Source organism: Camelina sativa, chromosome 5 (genome assembly GCF_000633955.1).
Source record: "Camelina sativa cultivar DH55 chromosome 5, Cs, whole genome shotgun sequence".
NCBI lineage: Eukaryota > Viridiplantae > Streptophyta > Magnoliopsida > Brassicales > Brassicaceae > Camelina > Camelina sativa.
The window spans coordinates 4604677-4625534 of record NC_025689.1 but is presented as its reverse complement, the minus strand read 5'-3'; the positions used below and the strand labels follow the sequence as shown (position 1 = coordinate 4625534).

The following is a 20858-nucleotide window of genomic DNA, read 5'->3' as shown; positions in this document are numbered from 1 at the left end:
AATTGAAGATAAGTTAGGTCTTATTTATAATACGCAAAATTGACCGGTTTCATCAATGGTCGAAAAGAATCAATTACTGAATCAATTGACGCCGTAAAGAAAGTATAGAGAAAGTCGACGCCGTAGTTCTGAAACTATATACAAATTTTGAAAAATTAAAAATATAACAACTACATATTATACGTCACATGTTTTTTTTCTGAGATAAATTGGCCTAATTATTATTCACTATATTAATTTGCAATTTAGAAATTTTAAAGAACCAGTAACCAATTAAAAATTTTACCAGGCTAATAAAAAAAGATAGTAAATTTTGCTGTCAAAAAAAAAAAAAATTAATCCACAAATTAATATTCTACAAAACTATGTCAGTTTATTCCTAAATGTAATTTTTCCATGACTTATGGATGAGTAAGCACGCAAATTGACGACTTTTCGTCCAATGGAATGATAATTAATTATCCATATACGTATGGAGCGACTATTCTCTAATTTATAACTCAAAAGGTAAAAATTTCTAGTTATAACTCAAAAGCTAAGTCACTAACTACATACAGATATACACTTATTCTATAGTATTAATTTTCAAGTAAAGATTGTTAATTGCTCTTTCAGAAAAGTCTAAGAAGAGTTGGGAATAATTTATAAGAGTTTGCGAAAGCTGAGGTATATTCTGTATTATATAGGAAGTTTAAGGAGTGAAAGGGAATAACAAAAAGAAAACCAAATTCACGACGTTGTCAACTTTGTCAGGGTCAGACGACTAAGCAGAGCTCTACATTGTCTTTCCATTTACTTTCTAAACTCTCCAAGAAAACAAGAAAACGAAATAAAAGGTGATTCAAATTAATCTCTTTTGACGTAATGGTTAGTTGATTAACAATCTCTTCAATCTTTGATTAGTTTGAATCTAAAACTGCATATTTGTTCTTACGTATTTCTTAAATATTAATTGGTTTTGGTGTGCAGGCGAGTGAAACAGAGGACTTCAAGTATGAAGAGGTGTGCATGTGTATATATATATATATATGCATTGAGATAATCACATAGATATATATATATATATATATATATATATATATAGAAAGGTTTGGTGACTGATTGATGATTGTATACATATGTGCAGAGTTTCATAAAAAACACTCGAGGATTGAAGTTGTTCACGTGCAGATGGGTACCAACAAACAAAGACCCAGGGGCTTTAGTTTTCCTTTGCCACGGATACGGCATGGAATGTAGCATCACCATGAATAGTTAAGATCAACCCACTCCACAAAATTCTATGAATTTATATTTTAATTATGTATATGCTTTCATCTAGATTGTATTATAGAATGACTAATATCATCTGATCTAAAATCCAAATGTTCCAAGTTAACATCAAACAAAAAAACCAAAAAATTATTAACGTTTGAAATTAAATGAATATGATCGGATTAGGTACTGCGAGGAGGCTTGTGAAGGCAGGATATGCGGTTTATGGAATGGATTATGAAGGACATGGCAAATCTGATGGGCTGAGCGCTTATATCTCAAACTTTGACAACCTCGTTGATGATGTCTCAACTCACTACACAACTATTTGCGGTAATGTTGACTTTTGGATTATAAAAGTCAACTTATAATTGATTGAAATTTTTGTGTGACAGTAAATGTCCGAATTAAAAAAGGTAAACTACATAATTGCGGAATCAATATGATCGATATGAAGTTTTTTTGGTCGAACGTGAGAAGATGGAAGCAACTGATACATGAATAGCTTGATTTTTTTTCTTTATTTGTTTTGACATTATCAAATAAATTGCCTTTGGAATGTAAAATTGAAATAGAGAGGGAAGAGAACAAACGGAAGATGAGGTTTATGTTAGGAGAGTCCATGGGAGGAGCAGTGGTTGTGTTGCTATGCAGGAAGAAACCTGACTTTTGGGATGGAGCTCTCTTGGTCGCTCCAATGTGTAAGGTATTTCACTATTTCTCATCTCTTTATTTAGTTTTTTTTTTAGTTGCCTAATATTATTGTTAATCTTATACAACTGAAATTTGTGGTTCAAAAATATTAAACAGAACACCTATAAACATTTTTATATTCTATGAGTGAAATAATCATACAATAACCAAATTACTAGATTCAGTTACGCAACTAAAGAAAACTTGTATTTTTCTTATAGGGCATATATAGAATTGTTGATTAATATAAATTAAATGCATATAAACGAAACATTTTTTTTGTGAGTACAAGCAAATTAAATAGTACTATATGAATGTGGAATATATATATTTGTCACAGATCGCAGAAGAAATGAAGCCAAGTCCTTTTGTTATTTCGATATTAACAAAGCTCATCTCGGTTATACCTAAATGGAAAATAATTCCTAGTCAAGATATCATCGAGATTTCATATAAAGAGCCAAAAATAAGAAAACAGGTATATGTTTCTATATAACACAGTAATCAAAAAAATTAGTATATACAAAAGCTAAGTAAGAAACTAATCGGCATATATGCTTGATTTAAATTTTGTATGAGTAAAGGTTAGAGAAAATCCTTTATGTTACAATGGAAGACCACGCTTGAAAACTGCGTATGAGCTCTTAAGGATCAGCAACGACCTCGAGAAGAGACTTCAAGAGGTATTTATGTATATAAATTATACATATACTCGAGATTCCCTTAATGCATGCATTGATATTCAGATCGGACTTAAGGAATAATATATATATTTACTGGTAAAAGTTTACCGTCAGATTTTTTTTTTTATTTTACTTTGGTTTCTAACCATCCGAGAAATTGTTAGTACAGTATATAAATTATAGGTGTAACTTTACAACTAAATAATGCATATAATGATTATAGGTTTCATTGCCGTTTATGGTTTTACACGGAGATGATGATAAAGTAACAGATAAAGCAGTGAGCCAAGAACTATACAAGGTTGCGTTGAGCTCTGACAAAACCTTAAAGTTGTATCCTGGGATGTGGCACGGTTTGCTCAATGGTGAAACACAAGAGAACATCGAAATTGTCTTCGCTGACGTCATTGGATGGTTGGAAAAAAGAAGTGATTATGGAAATGAAAGGTTTGAGTCGGGGCTTAAACATAATAGCGATGTTTGAATGTCAAGGAATAGTCGTTTTGCACACTTTTACTTACTACCTACATTGTTTAACACATACAAATTGTTGTACTGAAATTATAGTGTTTTGCATTCTGATTTTAACGCTGCTATTGTGAATTATATATTAAAAAAAAAACGGTTTCATGTTTAATCTCCATCAGTATTATGAATAAGATCAAGATAGATATTTTTATAATATTCTTACATTACATTAGATATATACACACAACAAGGGTATCTACAAAGTTGAGCTTTTCTTTAGTGTAAATGAAAGTTGTGGTTTATGCCGTTCTTTGTTTAACTATTTAAAGAAAACACGTTTTTAACGATTTTTAAATATTGAAAACAAGGATTAAAATATTTAAAATAGTGTCACTCATTAATTTTTAATTTTTATTTTTTTATAGAAAAAATAGTAATATTTAAAAAAATTATAATCAATAAATGTCATGATTATTTCCTAGATAATCCTACAAAATAAAGAAAAGTTTTCATCTAAAATATGATATTTAAATTGAAATATGTAACATATTTAAATAAAGAAAAGTTTTCATCTCAAAACGAATTGACATGTTTACAGGATTATTCAAACTCGCCCAATAGCTTGAATGGTCAAGGAAAAAAAAACGCGGTTCAAGGTGAACATACCGGTATCAGGCCACGTTTCGAACTATTTAGTAGGGTTAGCTTCTTTAGTTGAGGTGAGTTTTGTAGCACCCTTACTATCCCATGAATTACATACTGGGAGATAGTTGTCCTAAGCGTCAAAACCTGAACCTTGAATATCGGTAAAGAAACACCTCGAAGTTCCACAAGGGATAAAATCTACAAAAAGCACAATCGCCAATGGTAAATACCGAAACATCTACAGCAATACTAACATAGAGTTACTGAAAATCAAAGCTTAATGGAAACTAATCAATCGGCTAAAAGGTATAAGTGTGTGCAAACCAGCTGGTTCTACAGGAGTAACAATGGTCATATCTATCACACTGGAGTAGACAAAAAAAATTAAACATACCTTAAGAAAGTTTTCCCCAAAAGTAAGCTTCTGTACATTCTTCAATTTCTCTAGTATTTCTAGCACCATGACTTGAAGAAAATCAGCTTTGAGTTCCTGCTTAACTCTACTGAAAAAAATGTCTAGTTTAGCTTCAGTTAAAGACGAGACATCAACTAAAGTGCAAGGTAACCGAGAGTTTGCCAATCTGAGGTAACGTATATGTGGTGCAACAATATGTGTTGCCCCTGTAACCCAAACGTACTTACGCTCGATTTTTAAAACTCTCAGACGCGGTGACTTGCTTAGATCAAGAACCCTTGGTTGAGTAGGGCAATACAATTTTAATATTTTGAGGATCGGACAACCACATAAAATCTTGGCAAAGGATTCTTCAGAGATATTGCAATAATGCAATGAAAGTTTCTTCAATGATGTCCAAGACACCGAGCATCTTGTAACCAGATAGTTACATGATCTTAGCTTGAGTTGCTTGAGAGAAGAATTGGCGTAGAAAGAATGAGGAATGCACCCATGGGAATTGGTGTAAGATAAATATAACGACAGATTCTCAGCGTTTCGGGACATGGCGAACTCGATCCACTGGTTCATGTCGTGAGGAGGACAGTCCCTCACGTGGTAGGAATCGAGGTGAAATCTCATCATCTTACGAGCCGTGTAGCGAGATAGGGTTTCGTTTATGAAATCAGCCGGATTCCGTATATTACGAAGTCCTATAAAATCAAAGGACAAGGAAGGTGTATTGGGCCATACATGCCTCCATCGTCTGGACAAGACCGAAGTGCGCATGGCTATTTTAGTCGGGAGAAAGGAGAGGATTTGTTGGATAAGCACATCGGGCAAAGAGCTGATTGAGTCTAGATTTTCACTTGAGTCTCTTGCTCGTTTGAGATTGCGGCGGTGCTGATGGGCGTCGCAGTCAGTGGCGGTGACGCCGTCTCCGTGTCTGCCGTCGTAGGCCATTATATTACGTTATCAACGACCGATAACAAAACCTACTTGTATGTGTTGGTGTTTTGTGATTAAGAAACAAACCAAGTAAATAAAAATGTTGTTTATTGATTTGCTCTTCTATATATGAGCGTTTAATTATATATAGCAAAACACTTAACGTTAATTATAAGATAAGTAAATTCCCTATTCTCATTAATTAGTACTATTTAACTAAAATGTTAATAATTAAAATAAATCCGAAACTAAAACTTATTTCCTTTTCTCTTTTTTGTCACGTGACTTCTTTGCTGCAGATGTTGTGAGAACTCATTTTCAATCCCTAAATATGAATCTTCTTCTTCACGCTTTGTTTTTCTTTGGTTGAATCAAATCTTTTGGTGAAAATCCATGTTTGCTGCAGTGACATTAAGATGAAACCAAATTAGCTTTTTGAGTTAAAAAGGAAAAGATATATTTATTATTAGGCTTTTAAAAAGCCCATTACATACTATATACAATTATCTCCTGGAGGTTTCGAACGTATATTTCTGAAATAGTTTTACAAAAATAGAGTATATATATATGTAGATGAACTAATTAATATAATAGTGTTTGTTCCAAAAAAAAAACAAAAGAACTAGCAATGAAACTTGTGACTCTCTGATCATTTAAACGAATTTGGTTTCTTCTAAACGCACACACAACATTGAGCCATATTAAATAACAAAACTTAGCCATATATGCTCTGATCATCTTCTTCTTGGTTTGATCTTACTAGTTGCAGACAGTGACAATTTGGTATTTATTAGAAAATAAATGCTTACACTACACATTTGTTTTCTTTCGTAACAGATTATTCATTACTCATTAGTGGGTGGGATCTTTAAGAAAATATCGACAGGACATACATAAGCATTTGATATTCAGGATATAAAAAAAATCTGTATTTATATTATTGACTACATGTCTTCTGCTCCGTAACAGATTAGTGGGATCTTTAAGAAAATATCGACAAGACATTACATAAGCATTTGATATTCAGGATATAAAACAAATCTGATATTTATATTATTGCTTACATGTTCTGCTAAAAAGCCGGCGTGTTGAACGTTTTGAGAGTATCTGAATAATAAAAAACCGACCCCAATTTTTGTAAACTTTTTTAATTTTATCTTACAGTCGTCGCTTGAATCTTGATCACCAATATTTTACAAAATCATACTAATATATTTTAAAAAGTCAAACGACTCATTCGTCAAAGGCTGCAGGTTGGTTTATTGCCCAATGAGCAAAGATATGCACACGCGGATACGTGGGATCCAAAAAGTTAAAATAATTTTATTGGCCTAACTTTGAAAGCATTGAACTAAAATAAATATAGTGGTGGATCATGAAATTAAACACTTAATGATGTGAAAGTGGATACGTGATCACAATTTAACAAAAACAAATAGTGAAAAGTATATCTCTGATCTGTAAACCAAATTTATAAATGGTTTAAGTCAACGGAGTCGAACTTTTTACAACTAAGGTTATACTTAGTAGACATTGTATAATTACGCAAAACTAATAGAATTTGTAGTTTTTGACTTTTCTTCATTTGATGGTACTTACTTATGATCCTTCATTTATATACTTTTATGATAATCTAACATTATTGAATATGAGAAATATAAACCCTACTTGGCATCTACTGTTACTCGCTAGAAATATTGATTATATATTATTTTTTTTAAATAGACGTGAGTTTGATTTTGCAATTTGAAATAACAAAACCCATTGTCAAAGAATTTTAGAAGGGGTGTTTATGAACAATTTAAGACTTAAGGGTGTACTATTTGTGTTTCTTTGGAAAATGAGGGGGTGCTTTTGAATCGTCGCGAAACATGAATTTGCCACTTGTCTTTTCTACGGAAATATTTTTATATTTTTGCGAAGAAGCAATTGATTTAAAAAACATAAAAAAAAACGTGTTGCCGTGTGTTGGTGTTGGAGGGGTGCGAAGAGAAGAAACGAATCCGTTCAAATACTTAAAAAACGTCGTCGTATTACCGTATCGTCGTCCTCTTCCCCTCAATACTCATATAAAACAGAGCCTTGCAACAAAACACGAGACATCTCTTATCACAAAACTCGCGTCTCCATCCAACAAATACCAAAGAGAGAGAGAGAGTTTCAGACTTAATCTCTTCTTCTTAAGAATGGTTAGTTTAGTTACGTTCTGATTTGAAACACTCTCTTGTTTTTCTATCTCTTGAGGACCACATCTGAAACTCTTTTAGTTTGTTTTCTTCTTGTAATGAATTGTACCTTTTTTTTTCTTTTTGGTTATGCAGGCGAGTCAAACTGATGACACCGTTTACGAAGAGGTTTGTGTTCTGTTTACTTATTCATAAATGAATATATACTTATAGATATTAAAATCTAGAGTTTTTATTGATGATTTATGATTTATATATATAGAGTTTCATCAACAATTCTCGAGGAATGAAACTGTTCACGTGCAAATGGGTACCAGCAAAGCAAGAACCTAAGGCTTTAGTCTTTATCTGCCATGGATATGCAATGGAATGCAGCATCACCATGAACAGTTGAGATTGTTTAGTCTAATTTATGTTTTCTTATCAAATATTCAAGAGGTGTTGTTTAATGTTTGAAATGAATATGATTGGATTAGGTACTGCGAGGAGACTTGTGAAAGCAGGATTTGCGGTTTATGGTATAGACTATGAAGGTCATGGCAAATCTGATGGGCTTAGTGCCTACGTCCCAAACTTTGACCAACTTGTTGATGATGTCTCAACGCACTACACAAGCATTTGCGGTAATATTGACTTTTATTACCTATCTTTTTGAAAATACCTTCATAACCACTAATTTTAATCACCACTACTCTCAAATTATTGAACCAAATAAGGAATTATTCAATAAAATCTTATCAAGACTTTTTTTTTATTTTTCTTTTGTTGGTACTTGATCTATCGTCATGATGTTTTTGGATGGAAACAACCCATTACTCTGACATTATTAAATTTCTTTTGTACGACTTTATCAAAAAGTTTCGTTGTCTCTGATGTTTTTTTTTTATGGTTTTGTGTGGTTGAAATAATTAGAGAGAGAAGAGAACAAAGGGAAGATGAGGTTCTTGTTAGGAGAATCAATGGGTGGAGCAGTGCTTTTGTTGTTACATAGAAAGAAGCCTGAGTTTTGGGATGGGGCCATCTTGGCTGCTCCAATGTGTAAGGTATATTATTCATTCCATCTTGCTTCTATCTTTGTATTTGCCTAATTATGTTTTATTATGGGGCTATCGATATTATTGTTTGGTACGTCTTTTTCATTTGAAACGGTGGTTTTGTTTAAAAAGAAGTAATTAGCCAGCCTGGTGTTAATAGTGATTAGTTTTGAGTATAATAACAAAAACAGTAATGTTGAGGTGTGATGTAACTTTTTACCCACCCAATGTAGGAGGAAGAAATATGTATTTTATATGCCAAAATGTTGGGTTGTCTGTTTTCAAACGAGGTGACGATGATGTGAAAGATGCTGAATTATTAGTATTGTAAATGGTTAGATCATTATTGAGGGAATCGAGATTTTTATTTGATTAGACCAAGTCATAATGTTAAAGGGGAAGATGGAAATAACAATGAAAAAAATATAATTTACTGTTAATAATGAAAGCTTTTAAAGCTACAGTGTGACAAATTTTTTCCTATATTACAGATTGCTGAAGAAATGAAACCAAATCCTTTGGTAATTTCGATATTGTCCAAACTTAGCGGAGTGATACCGTCGTGGAAGATCATTCCTGGTCAAGATATTATTGAGATTGCTTTTAAACAGCCAGAAATCCGAAAGCAGGTTAAAGAGAATCCTTACTGTTACAAAGGACGTCCACGTTTGAAGACTGCTTATGAACTACTGAGGGTTAGCACCGACCTCGAGAAGAGATTGAACGAGGTAATATATTTTTACTTTCAGTTTGGTCAAAGAGTTAATATGATTGGATGAGGTGTACATGAGGTGTTTTATGTATTGGGAACAGGTTTCTTTACCGTTTATGGTCTTGCACGGAGAAGACGATAAAGTCACAGACAAAGCGGTGAGTGGAGAGCTGTATGAGGTTGCGTCTAGTTGGGACAAGACTCTCAAACTGTACCCTGGAATGTGGCACGGCTTACTCTATGGAGAGACACCAGAGAATATTGATCTTGTGTTTGCTGACATCATTGGTTGGTTGGACAAAAGAGCCTCTGATGGAAAGGGCGGGGCTGAATCGGAGAGGAAACGTAGAACCGATGGTATATCTTTGAAAGGGTAGTTAGAAGAAAGTAAAGACAGATTCTGTTTGTTTGTTCATTTCTTTCTTTTCTTGAATAGTATTTCTGTTAATTAGTGGGAAAATATTGTAAACATTAACTTAATATTAATAAGAATGAAAAAAAGTTGAAATATTTGGTTATATATGTGAGTATACAAAACGGCCAAAGTGAAGCAGAACACTGTTTTAAATGATGTAAACCCCCTCTTATAGTTTCAAACTTTCGGACAAAATAGTACCTGCAAAATAGATAAATGCAACTATTACACTATGACTCTGACCAAACCAATTTTATAAAGAGAATAAAGAAAAAAGCACCAAATCATTAGTAGCTAACTTATTAAGAGGTTCAGTTGAATAGATCGCAAACTCAACTAAATCAAAACAACAACAACAACAACTCCACACCATTCTCATCGCATTAACCATATGCTCCAATGCTTCTTTATATAAACTCATCATTCATCGAATAATATCAAACACAAACAACATCGCAAGCCAAAGATAACTTGAGAATCCAAACCAAAGAGTAAAATGGCCAAAGCTCTTCACATAATCATCCTTCTGTTCCTCACATCCTTCAATCTCCTCGCAGTCATCAACTCGGTTAGAATTCTTGACGAGATCCAACCTCAGCCTCAGTTAATCCCTACAGGCCAAATCCCCACGGTGGCTCCAACTGAAGCCGAGGAGGATGATGGCACCGATGACAACCCAGTACCAGCAACCACAACAAGTACTGCATCAGCAGTAACTGTCTCAGCCGGTCCAGCTGGTGCCACAGCGGGTGAACACGAGCCTTTACTAGAGTTCTTCATGCACGATGTGCTAGGCGGGTCTCACCCATCGGCTCGTGTGGTTACCGGAATAGTAGCTCAAACTGAAGTGAACGGAATACCATTCTCAAAGGCCAGCAACAGCATTTTCCCAGTTGACAATGGAGTCCCACTGGTCAACTCAAACAACATCAACAGTGTTATTAACCCAAACACAGCTCCACTTCTCACAGGACTTGGCGGTGCTCAAACCTCCACCGTAATCCAAAACACTAATGGGAATTCCAACGATGCTCTTAGCGCNGCTGAATCGGAGAGGAAACGTAGAACCGATGGTATATCTTTGAAAGGGTAGTTAGAAGAAAGTAAAGACAGATTCTGTTTGTTTGTTCATTTCTTTCTTTTCTTGAATAGTATTTCTGTTAATTAGTGGGAAAATATTGTAAACATTAACTTAATATTAATAAGAATGAAAAAAAGTTGAAATATTTGGTTATATATGTGAGTATACAAAACGGCCAAAGTGAAGCAGAACACTGTTTTAAATGATGTAAACCCCCTCTTATAGTTTCAAACTTTCGGACAAAATAGTACCTGCAAAATAGATAAATGCAACTATTACACTATGACTCTGACCAAACCAATTTTATAAAGAGAATAAAGAAAAAAGCACCAAATCATTAGTAGCTAACTTATTAAGAGGTTCAGTTGAATAGATCGCAAACTCAACTAAATCAAAACAACAACAACAACAACTCCACACCATTCTCATCGCATTAACCATATGCTCCAATGCTTCTTTATATAAACTCATCATTCATCGAATAATATCAAACACAAACAACATCGCAAGCCAAAGATAACTTGAGAATCCAAACCAAAGAGTAAAATGGCCAAAGCTCTTCACATAATCATCCTTCTGTTCCTCACATCCTTCAATCTCCTCGCAGTCATCAACTCGGTTAGAATTCTTGACGAGATCCAACCTCAGCCTCAGTTAATCCCTACAGGCCAAATCCCCACGGTGGCTCCAACTGAAGCCGAGGAGGATGATGGCACCGATGACAACCCAGTACCAGCAACCACAACAAGTACTGCATCAGCAGTAACTGTCTCAGCCGGTCCAGCTGGTGCCACAGCGGGTGAACACGAGCCTTTACTAGAGTTCTTCATGCACGATGTGCTAGGCGGGTCTCACCCATCGGCTCGTGTGGTTACCGGAATAGTAGCTCAAACTGAAGTGAACGGAATACCATTCTCAAAGGCCAGCAACAGCATTTTCCCAGTTGACAATGGAGTCCCACTGGTCAACTCAAACAACATCAACAGTGTTATTAACCCAAACACAGCTCCACTTCTCACAGGACTTGGCGGTGCTCAAACCTCCACCGTAATCCAAAACACTAATGGGAATTCCAACGATGCTCTTAGCGCCAACAATCTCCCTTTTGTAACCGCTGGAAACCTCCCTCCTGGTGCTGCCCTCCAGCATCTCATGTTCGGAACCATAACTGTTGTGGACGATGAGCTAACTGAAAGCCACGAGCTTGGCTCAGCTGTTATAGGGAGAGCTCAAGGCTTTTACTTGGCCAGTTCCTTGGACGGCACAAGCCAAACTCTTTCTCTGACCGTATTGCTACATGGAGAGCACGACCATCATGACACTTTAGATGATGCCATTAGTTTCTTTGGAGTTCACCGGACCGCCTCTCATGCCTCCCAGATTGCAGTTATTGGCGGGACTGGGAAGTTCGAGCACGCTAAAGGGTATGCCATAGTGGAAACTCTGCATAACCAGGACAACCAGCATATCACTGATGGTCAAGACACCATCCTCCATTTCAGTGTATACCTCACCTACAAAGCTTGAAGACAAAATGAGACTTAAACAAGAAATGATTGCTTTTGTATATGTTCTTGCTCACTAGCTTCTGCTTGTGGCCTTTTTCCATTGTTGTGTAAATCTAAATTCCAAAGAAATTTATTTCAATGAGACTGTTTCAATCAAATTCCTGTTTCATTCACACAAAAAAACTTGTTGAAATACTTTGACAAATGGGTACAAGTCACAATAGGCTTTTGAAGCAATGTGACTGACTTGCTAAGAGGCCGATCCTAGACCTGACAAAGAAACTATTTGTATACACAACTCTTCTCAAATGCTATACATCTCCCTTTGATAATGCAAGCCAAATGCAACTACTACTCTGTTTTCTATATCTCAAATAAAATGCAGAGAATGCAATGTGAAATGAAAAAGAATGAAAAGAATCACTCTACACCCTACATGAAGCTGACAACCTCAGCCAACAAATCATCCACTATCATACTTTCTAATTCACAAACCACTGACTCATCATCAGCTTCAAGTTCTAACCACTCATCAATGTCTATGACTGGCACTTTGGCCAATGGTTTTTTCTTGGCTCGCTTCTCTTGCTTAGCAAGTACTTTCCAGAGTTCTTGTTTCAGTGCATATGTGCTTAGTGCAGTGCCAAGTCTCCTAGAAACGGGTTTCTTCCATGTTGGTGTAGCTGAAAACGATTCTAGAATCTCGACCAGGCTTGACTTGACTCTATCAAATAATATCCTTCTTTCAGAACTCTTCCAATATGTTTCTGTGTAATACTTCTTCTCCAGTTTCTCGAAGATTTTGGGGCTGATGGCTAAATCTTGTTTGTCAGGAACCCAATTCTTGTCCCCTTGTACAGCTTCAGCCAAGATATCATCAATGTAGGAAGAGTCCCTGCTTTGTTGAGTATCCAAGAACCCAATTTGTTCAACATCCTTGCTTTCTTTGACTTCAGAACCGACCACAGACTCCTCATCGCTCGATACTTCCATCCCACTCCCATCTGAATAACTCTCAGATTCAGATTTCAGGGTCTCAAGCTCTTCCTCTAGACCTAATGAGATATAAGAAGAAGTACAGAGTTATTACAGTTTAGCACATTCTAACAACAGATATTTACAGTTACTAAAACTCTTCCTTACTTTGAAAATCGAGATCTTCACTGTCGTCTAAGATATCTTCGTAAAACATTGGCTCTAGAACAGAAACAGGACTAGGTTGATGAGCTTCTTCTGAGTTCGTCTGACATTCAGGAGATGCATTGGAACAATCATCGTTTTTATCCTGCAGTTCAGTGTAACATCAACATAAGCTTCAAGTACTCAGATCATTACACGAAAAAAGGACTTTGACGACTTAAGGTAAAGAAAACTATTAGAAATGGTCTGATTCCTTGGGAATTTTGGCATAGTTATAATGAGATAAATAAAGTTACCTTGGTAATGAAAGCTGAAGAAGATGAATCCCTCAACTTCACATCTGCTGCAACTGTGTCCCTAGATGTACTAACCATCAAATTGGATTTAACTTCTCTCACAACTCTCTCCTTCTTCTGACCAAATGAAGTAGTACCATGACAAAGTTTATTATTCATTGCCATAGAACTCTTCTCAACTAAAAAGTCTTTTCCTTTCTTCCTATATCCCAAATGAGAACCACTACTGAAACCAAGAGGAGTAAAATATCTCTGAGAAATCTCTTTCTTCTCCTCCTCCATTTTGGGTTTCAGAGGATCATCAACACTTGTATGAAGATGATGATGATGTCTCAGCCTCGTCGACTTCAAGTTTTGCTGATCATAACTCCTACCAAATCTCCTGTGAGGAGGCTTGGCTTGTGCATCAATTACACCTTTAGAAGCCAACAAATTAGGTTTCTGGAGATAAACTCGACAGAGCTCCTTCGTTGGAACCACTCTGAAACCAGAATCGGACTTTTGGATAAAACTCTTAACAACACTCATCTTTTCTTGACGCAGAGGTTGTTGAAACAGTTCATTATAACGCATAGATCTCTCAATCACGGATCTAATCTCCTTAAACTCCATTGTCTCTCTTTTTGAGTCCCTCACCTCACACCACAACAACGAAATTGCAATCTCTTTTCAGTGAATCATCAACATAAAAACCCAAGAATAGAAAACGAAGTTCATCTGCAACACAAAGATGAAACCTTTTCAAAGCTCCAATCGAACAAATAACAGAATCCAGAACAACCCAGAATAAAGAAACCAATATAAATAACAGAGGAAAAAAATAAAAATCGAACCTTTTTGTCAGTAAAAGATGTTCTCAAAAAAAAAAAGATTCGTTCTTCGATCCCAAATCTGTGAAAAGAAGCTTTTAAAAGATGATTAGATTTTGAGAATTGAGACATACAACATGAAACTTTTTGTAGGTGAAAAAGAAGATTTGAGGATTGAAGAGAGAAAACAAAACCAACCTTCAAGAGTCACAATCACGATTCACTTGTTCAAATTTGTTGAAAGATGAGAAACGAAATCGAAATCGACGTCAAAAAATATGGTCAGTTTGTTTCACACACGAAATATTTTGGGGAATTTAATAAGTTAAAGTTTTCTCATTCTGTTTATTTAATTTGAAAGACTCCAATAATTTTGGCATGGGGCCGTTATTACAATACGATACACAAATTTACAAAAATACATGCAAAAAGAAAATGAAAACGACGTTCTCCGTTACTTTACTTTATTAAATTTCCCTCGTCAAACAAAAACTTGAAAGTTCAAAACAATAACAATCTCTCTTCAAAGTCAAAATGCTAAAAATAATACTCAAATATACACATTTGAGTGTGTATTAAATATCTATCTAGATTTAATTAATATGTTTATATTACACAATGAATGACTTTCTAAAATCATTTATATATAGTTATATAGATACATAGTATAAAGGCAATGTTATAACACTTGTAATCTAGAGGTATTATTTTTATAATTATATGGAAACTGAATAATAGAAACACACAAATTATTAATTAAAGATGCTACTAGACAACACATAGAAAACCTACCAAAACAGCACACAAAAAACACTAAAAATAAACAACTTCTAGTATATCATTACTTTTTTTAATTTAGGGAGATTATTTGATTAAGATTACAATTACTTTTTTTAAGTTAACTATCTATGATATAGTACAGATCATATACTATTGTTGATTAGATGATTCATGAAGATTCAAAATTAACTCTGTGCTGACAAAAATTGCAATATTAAAGGGGAATAATATAACCCCCAAGAAATTACAAAATTTTGTTTATGTAAACAGATAGGCAAATAAATTCATTTTTTAAAAAACAATTCAAAATCATAGAATTTAAATATTACACAGAAAATAACACAACTTATCATCAAATGGAATCCAAACAAGCCTTGAGAATTATATGTCAACAAAACAAACGTTCTTAAGTGACCTTCTTACTTGGTTTTATGTTTTGTTCAACGTTCTAATGCCACTTTCATAGTTGATCCTTTCCACCATGTGAAACTGCTGCAACCAAGTCTTCAACTTTCACTGGCTTGTGCAGCTGCAGAGTCTCAGCCATTGTTCACAATCAAGTTAGGAACCAGATAAAAGACCAACAACTTATGAAACCAGTCAACGAGAGACGAATGAATGGAAACTGTAATATAAACTCACCGCTTCTGCAATGTTAAACCAATGAAAAGACCGCACAAAAGTATCGTCTTTTGAAGGGAGATTATCGTGATTCCAGTATGTCAGGTTATCGAATTTGGCCTTAGCTTCCCAACACGGGTTCTCATCCGTGATACTAGAAGCTTTTCTCTTTCCATTAGCATTCAGGTCACTCGCTTGTCCAAGCACAAAACCTGAAGGGGGATAACATATGAACAAGCTAAATGAGTAAGTGAGTAACCAAAAACATAATAATATCTCGAGTAGCAGATTCATCAAGACATCTCAGATATTTATTGTCAAAACTCTCTAACTAAGATCTCCATCATCAGGAATTGGTACATTAGTTCCATCATTCTTAAGATATATCCATAAGAAATTCCAAAAGTTTCCACCTTTACATCAGTTAAGAAAAAAAGAGTACCAGAATAGCCACTAGGGAGTGAGATAGTTGCTCCTTGCAACTTCCTTCCTCTGAAATGAGCTTCTTCCGTTTTTACTCCATCAATTTCAACCTCTACGGTTGATGAAAAAAAAGAAACTTCCCACATTAATCTCGCTATATATATATAAAAAAAGAGTGAAAACAGAATCACAAAAACATAGTACTATTGTTCTGTTACCACTGGATTTAGGCTTGAAATAGTGGGAAACTTCAGAAGGACCATCGAATCTAATACAGCAAGGGAGCTGGTGAACTTGACTACTAAGATCCGCAAACAAGTTTCCATCTGCAGCAGCTCTAAGGTCTATGGTTCCCATTAATCCCCACCACTTTGGATCAATTCCTAAAGATTTCTGTAACACAATTCACCAAAAGTAGTCCAGTAAGTGATGAAGACAAAGAATATGGACTTCAGCTTTTGTAAAGAGACTCTAATGCAATATACAGTACTAGAAACAAAAACCAGTTATATAAAATACTAAACACTTGATAGTCAAATTTGATTAACCAATGAGCAATAAAAAATCTTCTAACAACTAATATCAGAAGAGAAAGAATCAATGCGCCAAGGATTAAACCATAAAAGTATCAATTTTTATAACAAGAAAGAAGAAAACGAAAAGAACCCAAGTCATTGATTAAGTTTAAACGAGACTATTCTCAGCAAAATTCATCAGAAATATAACTTTCTAGTCTCACGAGTTTACCTTTTTTTTTTTAATCTTGTTTCGTCTCAAAGAGATCTATAAAACTCTATACGATGAAGCCAATCGAGTCATTCAAAACAGTAGAGAGATGGAAAAGAGAAAGCGATTTGGGTTCCAGAAGAAATCTGACTAAAAAAACCTCAGAATTAAAAATTAGGTTTAGTGGTTTTCCGGTTAACTTGTACCAAATATTATTACTATTGACTTTGGTTTGGTTGGTAGGAGACATATCGTTTTACTGCAGTATCCACCGTCACAAAGCAGGCATACGTGTTGCCCATAAGGTAAATCTTAAGAGTTTGCAACTATACATGGAACAAATGTTGCATGTGTCAAGTAGTTAATTGGCTTAATTCGGCAACAGATTAAAAATTAAAGAGCTGTATTAAATGAGATACGTCTATGATTTTGATAAGACAAGTTTGTGGTTTCCTCAGGATTTGGAGGTTCCCAAACTATTGGCAGCAAGCACACAAGTCACTTGAAAACAACCAACGACGTGAGATCATTCAAGCTCCTGTCCCGACAAAGAGTGTTCTTTCTGCATTCTTCGTCAAACAGAAAACACCAAAGCTCAAATCTGGTTATGTCTCGTGAAAACACCAACTTTTTGTACGGATCACGAAAACTTCAATCTTATTATATCACGGTTTTTTCTCTTATCTTTTGATAACATGTTGATTTTCATGTAATTATCTTAATCACCAGTTTCACCACATCAACGTACCAAGTCCAGCCAATTGGTCTGTCGTTAACAACACTGTGTAAAATCGATTTAAGCATAATAAAGATTTCGATCGAGTAGTTAGTTATTCAACCTTGTATCCGAGGTTCAAAAACCACTAAATCAAGATATTCCACCTCCTAAATTTGAAAAGCATCAGAAATCTGAGACTGCCAGCGTGGAGGTACTCCTTTAATTTTGTAAGATCTGCCGATGGTAGATGATCTTGAACTCCGAACTAGGAGTTCATTAATACGGTTTAGGTTTCTCATAAGTCTTGTATATACACACCGTGGCTCCATAAGTCTTGTAAATCCAAAGATTGCCGGGAAAAACTTAAAATTTCCTTTGTTAGTCACATTTTTAAAATGAGAATGAGAGTACTAGTAATGTGATGAATTTGGTATAATAACAAAATTGAAACTCAAGTGCCTCTCTGTGAGCGAGAGAGTTATGTCCGTGAGTCATCAAAATCAACTCCACACACTTACGTGTAATGATATGATTTGTCTAGATTTTTAGAAAGTTATTCAAATAAAAGTAAATAATCAAAAATGTTTATTTTACTAAATGTTTATTTTTATTTTGGGACTTTATTATTCCTAAAAAAAAAACATCTTTCTTCTTCAATCCAAAAATCTCCGAGTGTGACTTGTTGGGGGTTCAGGGTTTATCGTTCGTCCTCCGTCCTCCTCTAATTTCTAATTTCAAGCTTGCGGTAAGTTGTTTCTAGTTACAACCTCTTAGTTTAATCCCGGAACAGATTAGGGTTTTTGTTTGTTTCCTTCCAGAGAGGGAATTACTAGCGTTTTAGTTTGAATTGGGCACAACTACAACTATGGGTTTGTTGAGGATTGAGAGAATATGTGATTTGCCCGACGATTTGCTGTTGCAAATCTTACTCCGCGTCCCGACGAAAGATGCAGTGGCCACTGGTATCTTGTCTAAAAGATGGCGTTGCGTTTGGAAGATGCTCCATGAACTCGCCTTCAAACACGACCAAGGGAGCGAGAGCTTTGGGTGGTTTGTTGACAAGTCACTGCAACACCATAAGGCACCGAAACTAGTAAGACTGGTTGTCGAACTGGGTCCACAATGTCCTCCTGTTGACGTAGTAGATGTCAGAAAGTGGGTTGGCAAAGCTGTTAACCACGGTGTGAAAAGATTAGATTTCAGTCTCCTCTGGACAGGAGAGCCCACAAGCTTACCTGAGAGCCTTTACACATGCGACTCGCTTGTTTCTTTAACTCTATCAAACCAGATTCTAATTGACATTTCTTTCCCCCCTAGCCTACCATCTCTCTCTTTTCTGAAACTTGCCTATGTGGTCTACAAAGACGAAGAATCTCTTGCTAGGCTTTTATCAAGTTCCCCGGTTCTCAAACAACTGGTGCTTATACGACCTGCTAAAGATGACAACTTGACAAACGTTACCGTGAAAGTGCCTTCGTTGAAATGTTTAACTTATCTGACCGAAGAGGAAGAGGAAGAGGAAGAGGGAGAGGGAGAGGGAGAGGGAGAGGGAGAATATCACACTGGGTCGTTGGTGATAGATTGCCCTGGATTAAAATACTTAGACATCGCTGACTATAGGCTGAGAGACTCTCTTAGTTTGATGAGTAATTTTCTTTGCCTTGATACCGCAGTCTCCACCTTGATTGTTAACAATGATGATGAAAAGTTTCTGAGATGTCTTTCTTCTGCCATACGTCTCAACTTGAATATAACCGAATCAATGGTATATACCTCAGGCTCGATCTCCTCTGTTCCTTGTTGCTTGCTTGGTCAACCAATCTTTTTTTTTTTTTTTTTTTTTTTTTNNNTTGCAGGTTGCGTGTCTTAAAACCATTAAAACCATTGAGTTCCCTAGGATCACAGATTTTATCTTGAATGCAGAATTTTCAGTATATTGGTTGGAACCACTTATGTGTTTGCTTCAGAAATTTTCTAAACTGAAAACTCTTGCGGTCAAGACCACGGTAAGTGCCATCATCCCTTAACATATATGCACATCCAGTTTTGATGAATTTTAATAAATGTATATTAAAGAGTAAATACTGTCATGGTGTATAGGGGTGTCCCCCATGTTCCTGGAACCAGCCGAGTACTATTCCCCAATGCATATCGTCTCATCTAGAGATTGTTCAGTGGATAGAGTATGAAGGAAAAGAAGCTGAGAAACAACTAGTGAAATACATTCTCGCTAACTCAAAATGTTTAAAGACAGTGGAGATGTCCTTCTTCGCAACATGCCATCTCAAAGAGTGTCAAATGGAGTTAGAAGCTATGCCTAGGATTTCACCATCAGCTCGGCTTGTTTATTGTACCCCTAAAGTTTGTTGGAGTTATAAGCCGGATAATTATAAAAATATATACTAAAATATTTTTAGAATTATCATTAGTAAGTTATTTCAAAAGATTTTTTTTTGTTTTTGAAATTAAATGGACTCTTCTAGTGCTCAATGGTGTTTCCCTTTGTTCATCACTGTGTCTCTCTTGTCTTAGAGTAGCTGTGGTTTAGTAAAGGTTTTAGCCATTGTTAAGAGATTAGTAATATACGAAACTAATGATTGTCGGTTTGTGTACTACAGTTCTTCAAGACTTGCATCTGGGGTCAGTATTATTAGCTATTGGGATTATTAATACAATAGCTTTGTAATCTGCGTTTTTCTTTAGCTTTTGTGATCTAGAGTTTTACGTGGAGAATACTCGACAAAGAAACTTCTGTTTTGTTTGGATTGTTTATTCTCCAACTTTTATGTAACACGAGCGCAAGAACTTGAGGCCTCAGCTGCTGATTACTGTGAAAAAGTCTTACCTATATAGCAGAAGCAAATGTAACATCTTTTAATTCAACCATATTACTTATATATAGCTTTCTATGATAATTTTGTTCTTCATATTTTCTCATTGCATTACCTCCTTTTTGTTAGGGTATTGGACAATTTGAAGGACTACACTGTAAAGGCTCTAATTAATGCTGTTGGTCACCTTGTAACTGTTGCTTCCAAGCTTACTGGATCTATTTGATCAGCAAAATTCAGACATTTCAACTATGGTGTTGAGAGCTTCTTGTGTTAGCCAGGTAAGCTAGCAACACACTTCTTTATTGATCTTATATTTATTGATCTTGTAAACATTCTCTCCCTTAAGGTTTTTTTTGTATCATCAGCAACTGCTTACATGCCGGACATATATCGACAAAGAAGGTCTTAGACAGCAACAGCTATTAGCAGTTATCCCATTGCATCACAAGCATTACTTTCTACCCAAGTAAGTGTTTTTCTTGGCTCTTGT

General features: G+C 35.3%; 9 protein-coding genes across 11 annotated transcripts; 6 read left to right on the top strand and 3 right to left on the bottom strand.

Annotated features, from left to right (window-relative positions):
* LOC104785500 (caffeoylshikimate esterase-like) lies at positions 723-3240 on the top strand. The gene is made up of 8 exons (XM_019245499.1): positions 723-867; positions 970-1002; positions 1127-1253; positions 1441-1587; positions 1830-1960; positions 2288-2425; positions 2532-2630; positions 2854-3240. Exons 1-8 carry the CDS (start codon positions 865-867, stop codon positions 3112-3114), a joined length of 939 nt encoding a protein of 312 aa, XP_019101044.1. The 5' UTR covers positions 723-864; the 3' UTR covers positions 3115-3240.
* Positions 3750-5100, bottom strand: LOC104788889 (putative F-box/LRR-repeat protein At3g18150). The gene is made up of 2 exons (XM_010514660.1): positions 4138-5100; positions 3750-3941 (listed from the first exon to the last, which is right to left on the bottom strand). Exons 1-2 carry the CDS (start codon positions 5098-5100, stop codon positions 3750-3752), a joined length of 1155 nt encoding a protein of 384 aa, XP_010512962.1.
* Positions 7017-9488, top strand: LOC104785498 (caffeoylshikimate esterase). Of its 2 annotated transcripts, XM_010510717.2 has the most exons (7): positions 7017-7274; positions 7407-7439; positions 7534-7660; positions 7748-7894; positions 8184-8314; positions 8797-9033; positions 9119-9488. In XM_010510717.2, the coding sequence occupies exons 1-7, from the start codon at positions 7272-7274 to the stop codon at positions 9392-9394; spliced, it is 954 nt and encodes a 317-aa protein (XP_010509019.1). In that variant the 5' UTR covers positions 7017-7271; the 3' UTR covers positions 9395-9488. The 2 variants fall into 2 exon arrangements, with proteins under 2 accessions (XP_010509019.1, XP_010509018.1); XM_010510716.1 differs by lacking the exon at positions 7017-7274 and having other exon boundaries at positions 7401-7439.
* On the top strand, positions 9547-10525 carry LOC104788888 (dirigent protein 9-like). Its single transcript, XM_010514659.1, has one exon. It carries the CDS (start codon positions 9929-9931, stop codon positions 10523-10525), a length of 597 nt encoding a protein of 198 aa, XP_010512961.1. The 5' UTR covers positions 9547-9928.
* Positions 10678-12065, top strand: LOC104785497 (dirigent protein 9-like). The gene has a single exon (XM_010510715.2). The coding sequence runs from the start codon at positions 11060-11062 to the stop codon at positions 12038-12040; it is 981 nt and encodes a 326-aa protein (XP_010509017.1). The 5' UTR covers positions 10678-11059; the 3' UTR covers positions 12041-12065.
* Positions 12161-15132, bottom strand: LOC104785496. The gene is made up of 5 exons (XM_010510713.2): positions 14465-15132; positions 14291-14348; positions 13458-14174; positions 13165-13306; positions 12161-13076 (listed from the first exon to the last, which is right to left on the bottom strand). The coding sequence occupies exons 3-5, from the start codon at positions 14067-14069 to the stop codon at positions 12454-12456; spliced, it is 1377 nt and encodes a 458-aa protein (XP_010509015.1). The 5' UTR covers positions 14070-14174; positions 14291-14348; positions 14465-15132; the 3' UTR covers positions 12161-12453.
* On the bottom strand, positions 15244-16969 carry LOC104785495 (ribonuclease H2 subunit C-like). 2 transcript variants are annotated; one of them, XM_010510712.2, is made up of 5 exons: positions 16838-16969; positions 16309-16483; positions 16110-16202; positions 15689-15879; positions 15244-15575 (listed from the first exon to the last, which is right to left on the bottom strand). In XM_010510712.2, exons 2-5 carry the CDS (start codon positions 16445-16447, stop codon positions 15507-15509), a joined length of 492 nt encoding a protein of 163 aa, XP_010509014.1. In that variant the 5' UTR covers positions 16448-16483; positions 16838-16969; the 3' UTR covers positions 15244-15506. The 2 variants fall into 2 exon arrangements, with proteins under 2 accessions (XP_010509014.1, XP_019101246.1); XM_019245701.1 differs by having other exon boundaries at positions 16309-16485; positions 16841-16969.
* Positions 18185-19056, top strand: LOC104788887 (putative F-box/FBD/LRR-repeat protein At1g22000; the record flags this gene model as incomplete). The annotated part of the gene is made up of 1 exon (XM_010514658.1): positions 18185-19056. A coding segment is annotated over exon 1 (657 nt), but the record flags the coding sequence as incomplete, so codon positions are not given.
* LOC104785494 (putative F-box/FBD/LRR-repeat protein At1g22000) lies at positions 19090-20209 on the top strand. Its single transcript, XM_010510711.2, has 3 exons — positions 19090-19299; positions 19391-19540; positions 19635-20209. Exons 1-3 carry the CDS (start codon positions 19177-19179, stop codon positions 19938-19940), a joined length of 579 nt encoding a protein of 192 aa, XP_010509013.1. The 5' UTR covers positions 19090-19176; the 3' UTR covers positions 19941-20209.

Coding starts and splice junctions, on each gene's coding strand:
- LOC104785496 (XM_010510713.2), bottom strand. CDS start 14,069: ATGGAGTTTAAGGAGATTAGATCCGTGATTGAGAGATCTATGCGTTAT. Junction 13,307..13,457: donor CTTCAGCTTTCATTACCAAG/GTAACTTTATTT, acceptor ACTGAACTGCAG/GATAAAAACGATGATTGTTC. Junction 13,077..13,164: donor TGAAGATCTCGATTTTCAAA/GTAAGGAAGAGT, acceptor ATATCTCATTAG/GTCTAGAGGAAGAGCTTGAG.
- LOC104785498 (XM_010510716.1), top strand. CDS start 7,401: ATGCAGGCGAGTCAAACTGATGACACCGTTTACGAAGAG. Junction 7,440..7,533: donor ATGACACCGTTTACGAAGAG/GTTTGTGTTCTG, acceptor TTATATATATAG/AGTTTCATCAACAATTCTCG. Junction 8,315..8,796: donor TGGCTGCTCCAATGTGTAAG/GTATATTATTCA, acceptor CCTATATTACAG/ATTGCTGAAGAAATGAAACC.
- LOC104788889 (XM_010514660.1), bottom strand. CDS start 5,100: ATGGCCTACGACGGCAGACACGGAGACGGCGTCACCGCCACTGACTGC. Junction 3,942..4,137: donor TTGGGGAAAACTTTCTTAAG/GTATGTTTAATT, acceptor TGCTTTTTGTAG/ATTTTATCCCTTGTGGAACT.
- LOC104785497 (XM_010510715.2), top strand. CDS start 11,060: ATGGCCAAAGCTCTTCACATAATCATCCTTCTGTTCCTCACATCCTTC.
- LOC104785500 (XM_019245499.1), top strand. Junction 1,254..1,440: donor ATGTAGCATCACCATGAATA/GTTAAGATCAAC, acceptor TGATCGGATTAG/GTACTGCGAGGAGGCTTGTG. Junction 2,631..2,853: donor TCGAGAAGAGACTTCAAGAG/GTATTTATGTAT, acceptor TAATGATTATAG/GTTTCATTGCCGTTTATGGT.
- LOC104785494 (XM_010510711.2), top strand. CDS start 19,177: ATGAGTAATTTTCTTTGCCTTGATACCGCAGTCTCCACCTTGATTGTT. Junction 19,541..19,634: donor CTCTTGCGGTCAAGACCACG/GTAAGTGCCATC, acceptor CATGGTGTATAG/GGGTGTCCCCCATGTTCCTG.
- LOC104785495 (XM_010510712.2), bottom strand. CDS start 16,447: ATGGGAACCATAGACCTTAGAGCTGCTGCAGATGGAAACTTGTTTGCG. Junction 15,880..16,109: donor ACTCCCTAGTGGCTATTCTG/GTACTCTTTTTT, acceptor ATCCCCCTTCAG/GTTTTGTGCTTGGACAAGCG. Junction 15,576..15,688: donor GGTTTAACATTGCAGAAGCG/GTGAGTTTATAT, acceptor GAGACTCTGCAG/CTGCACAAGCCAGTGAAAGT.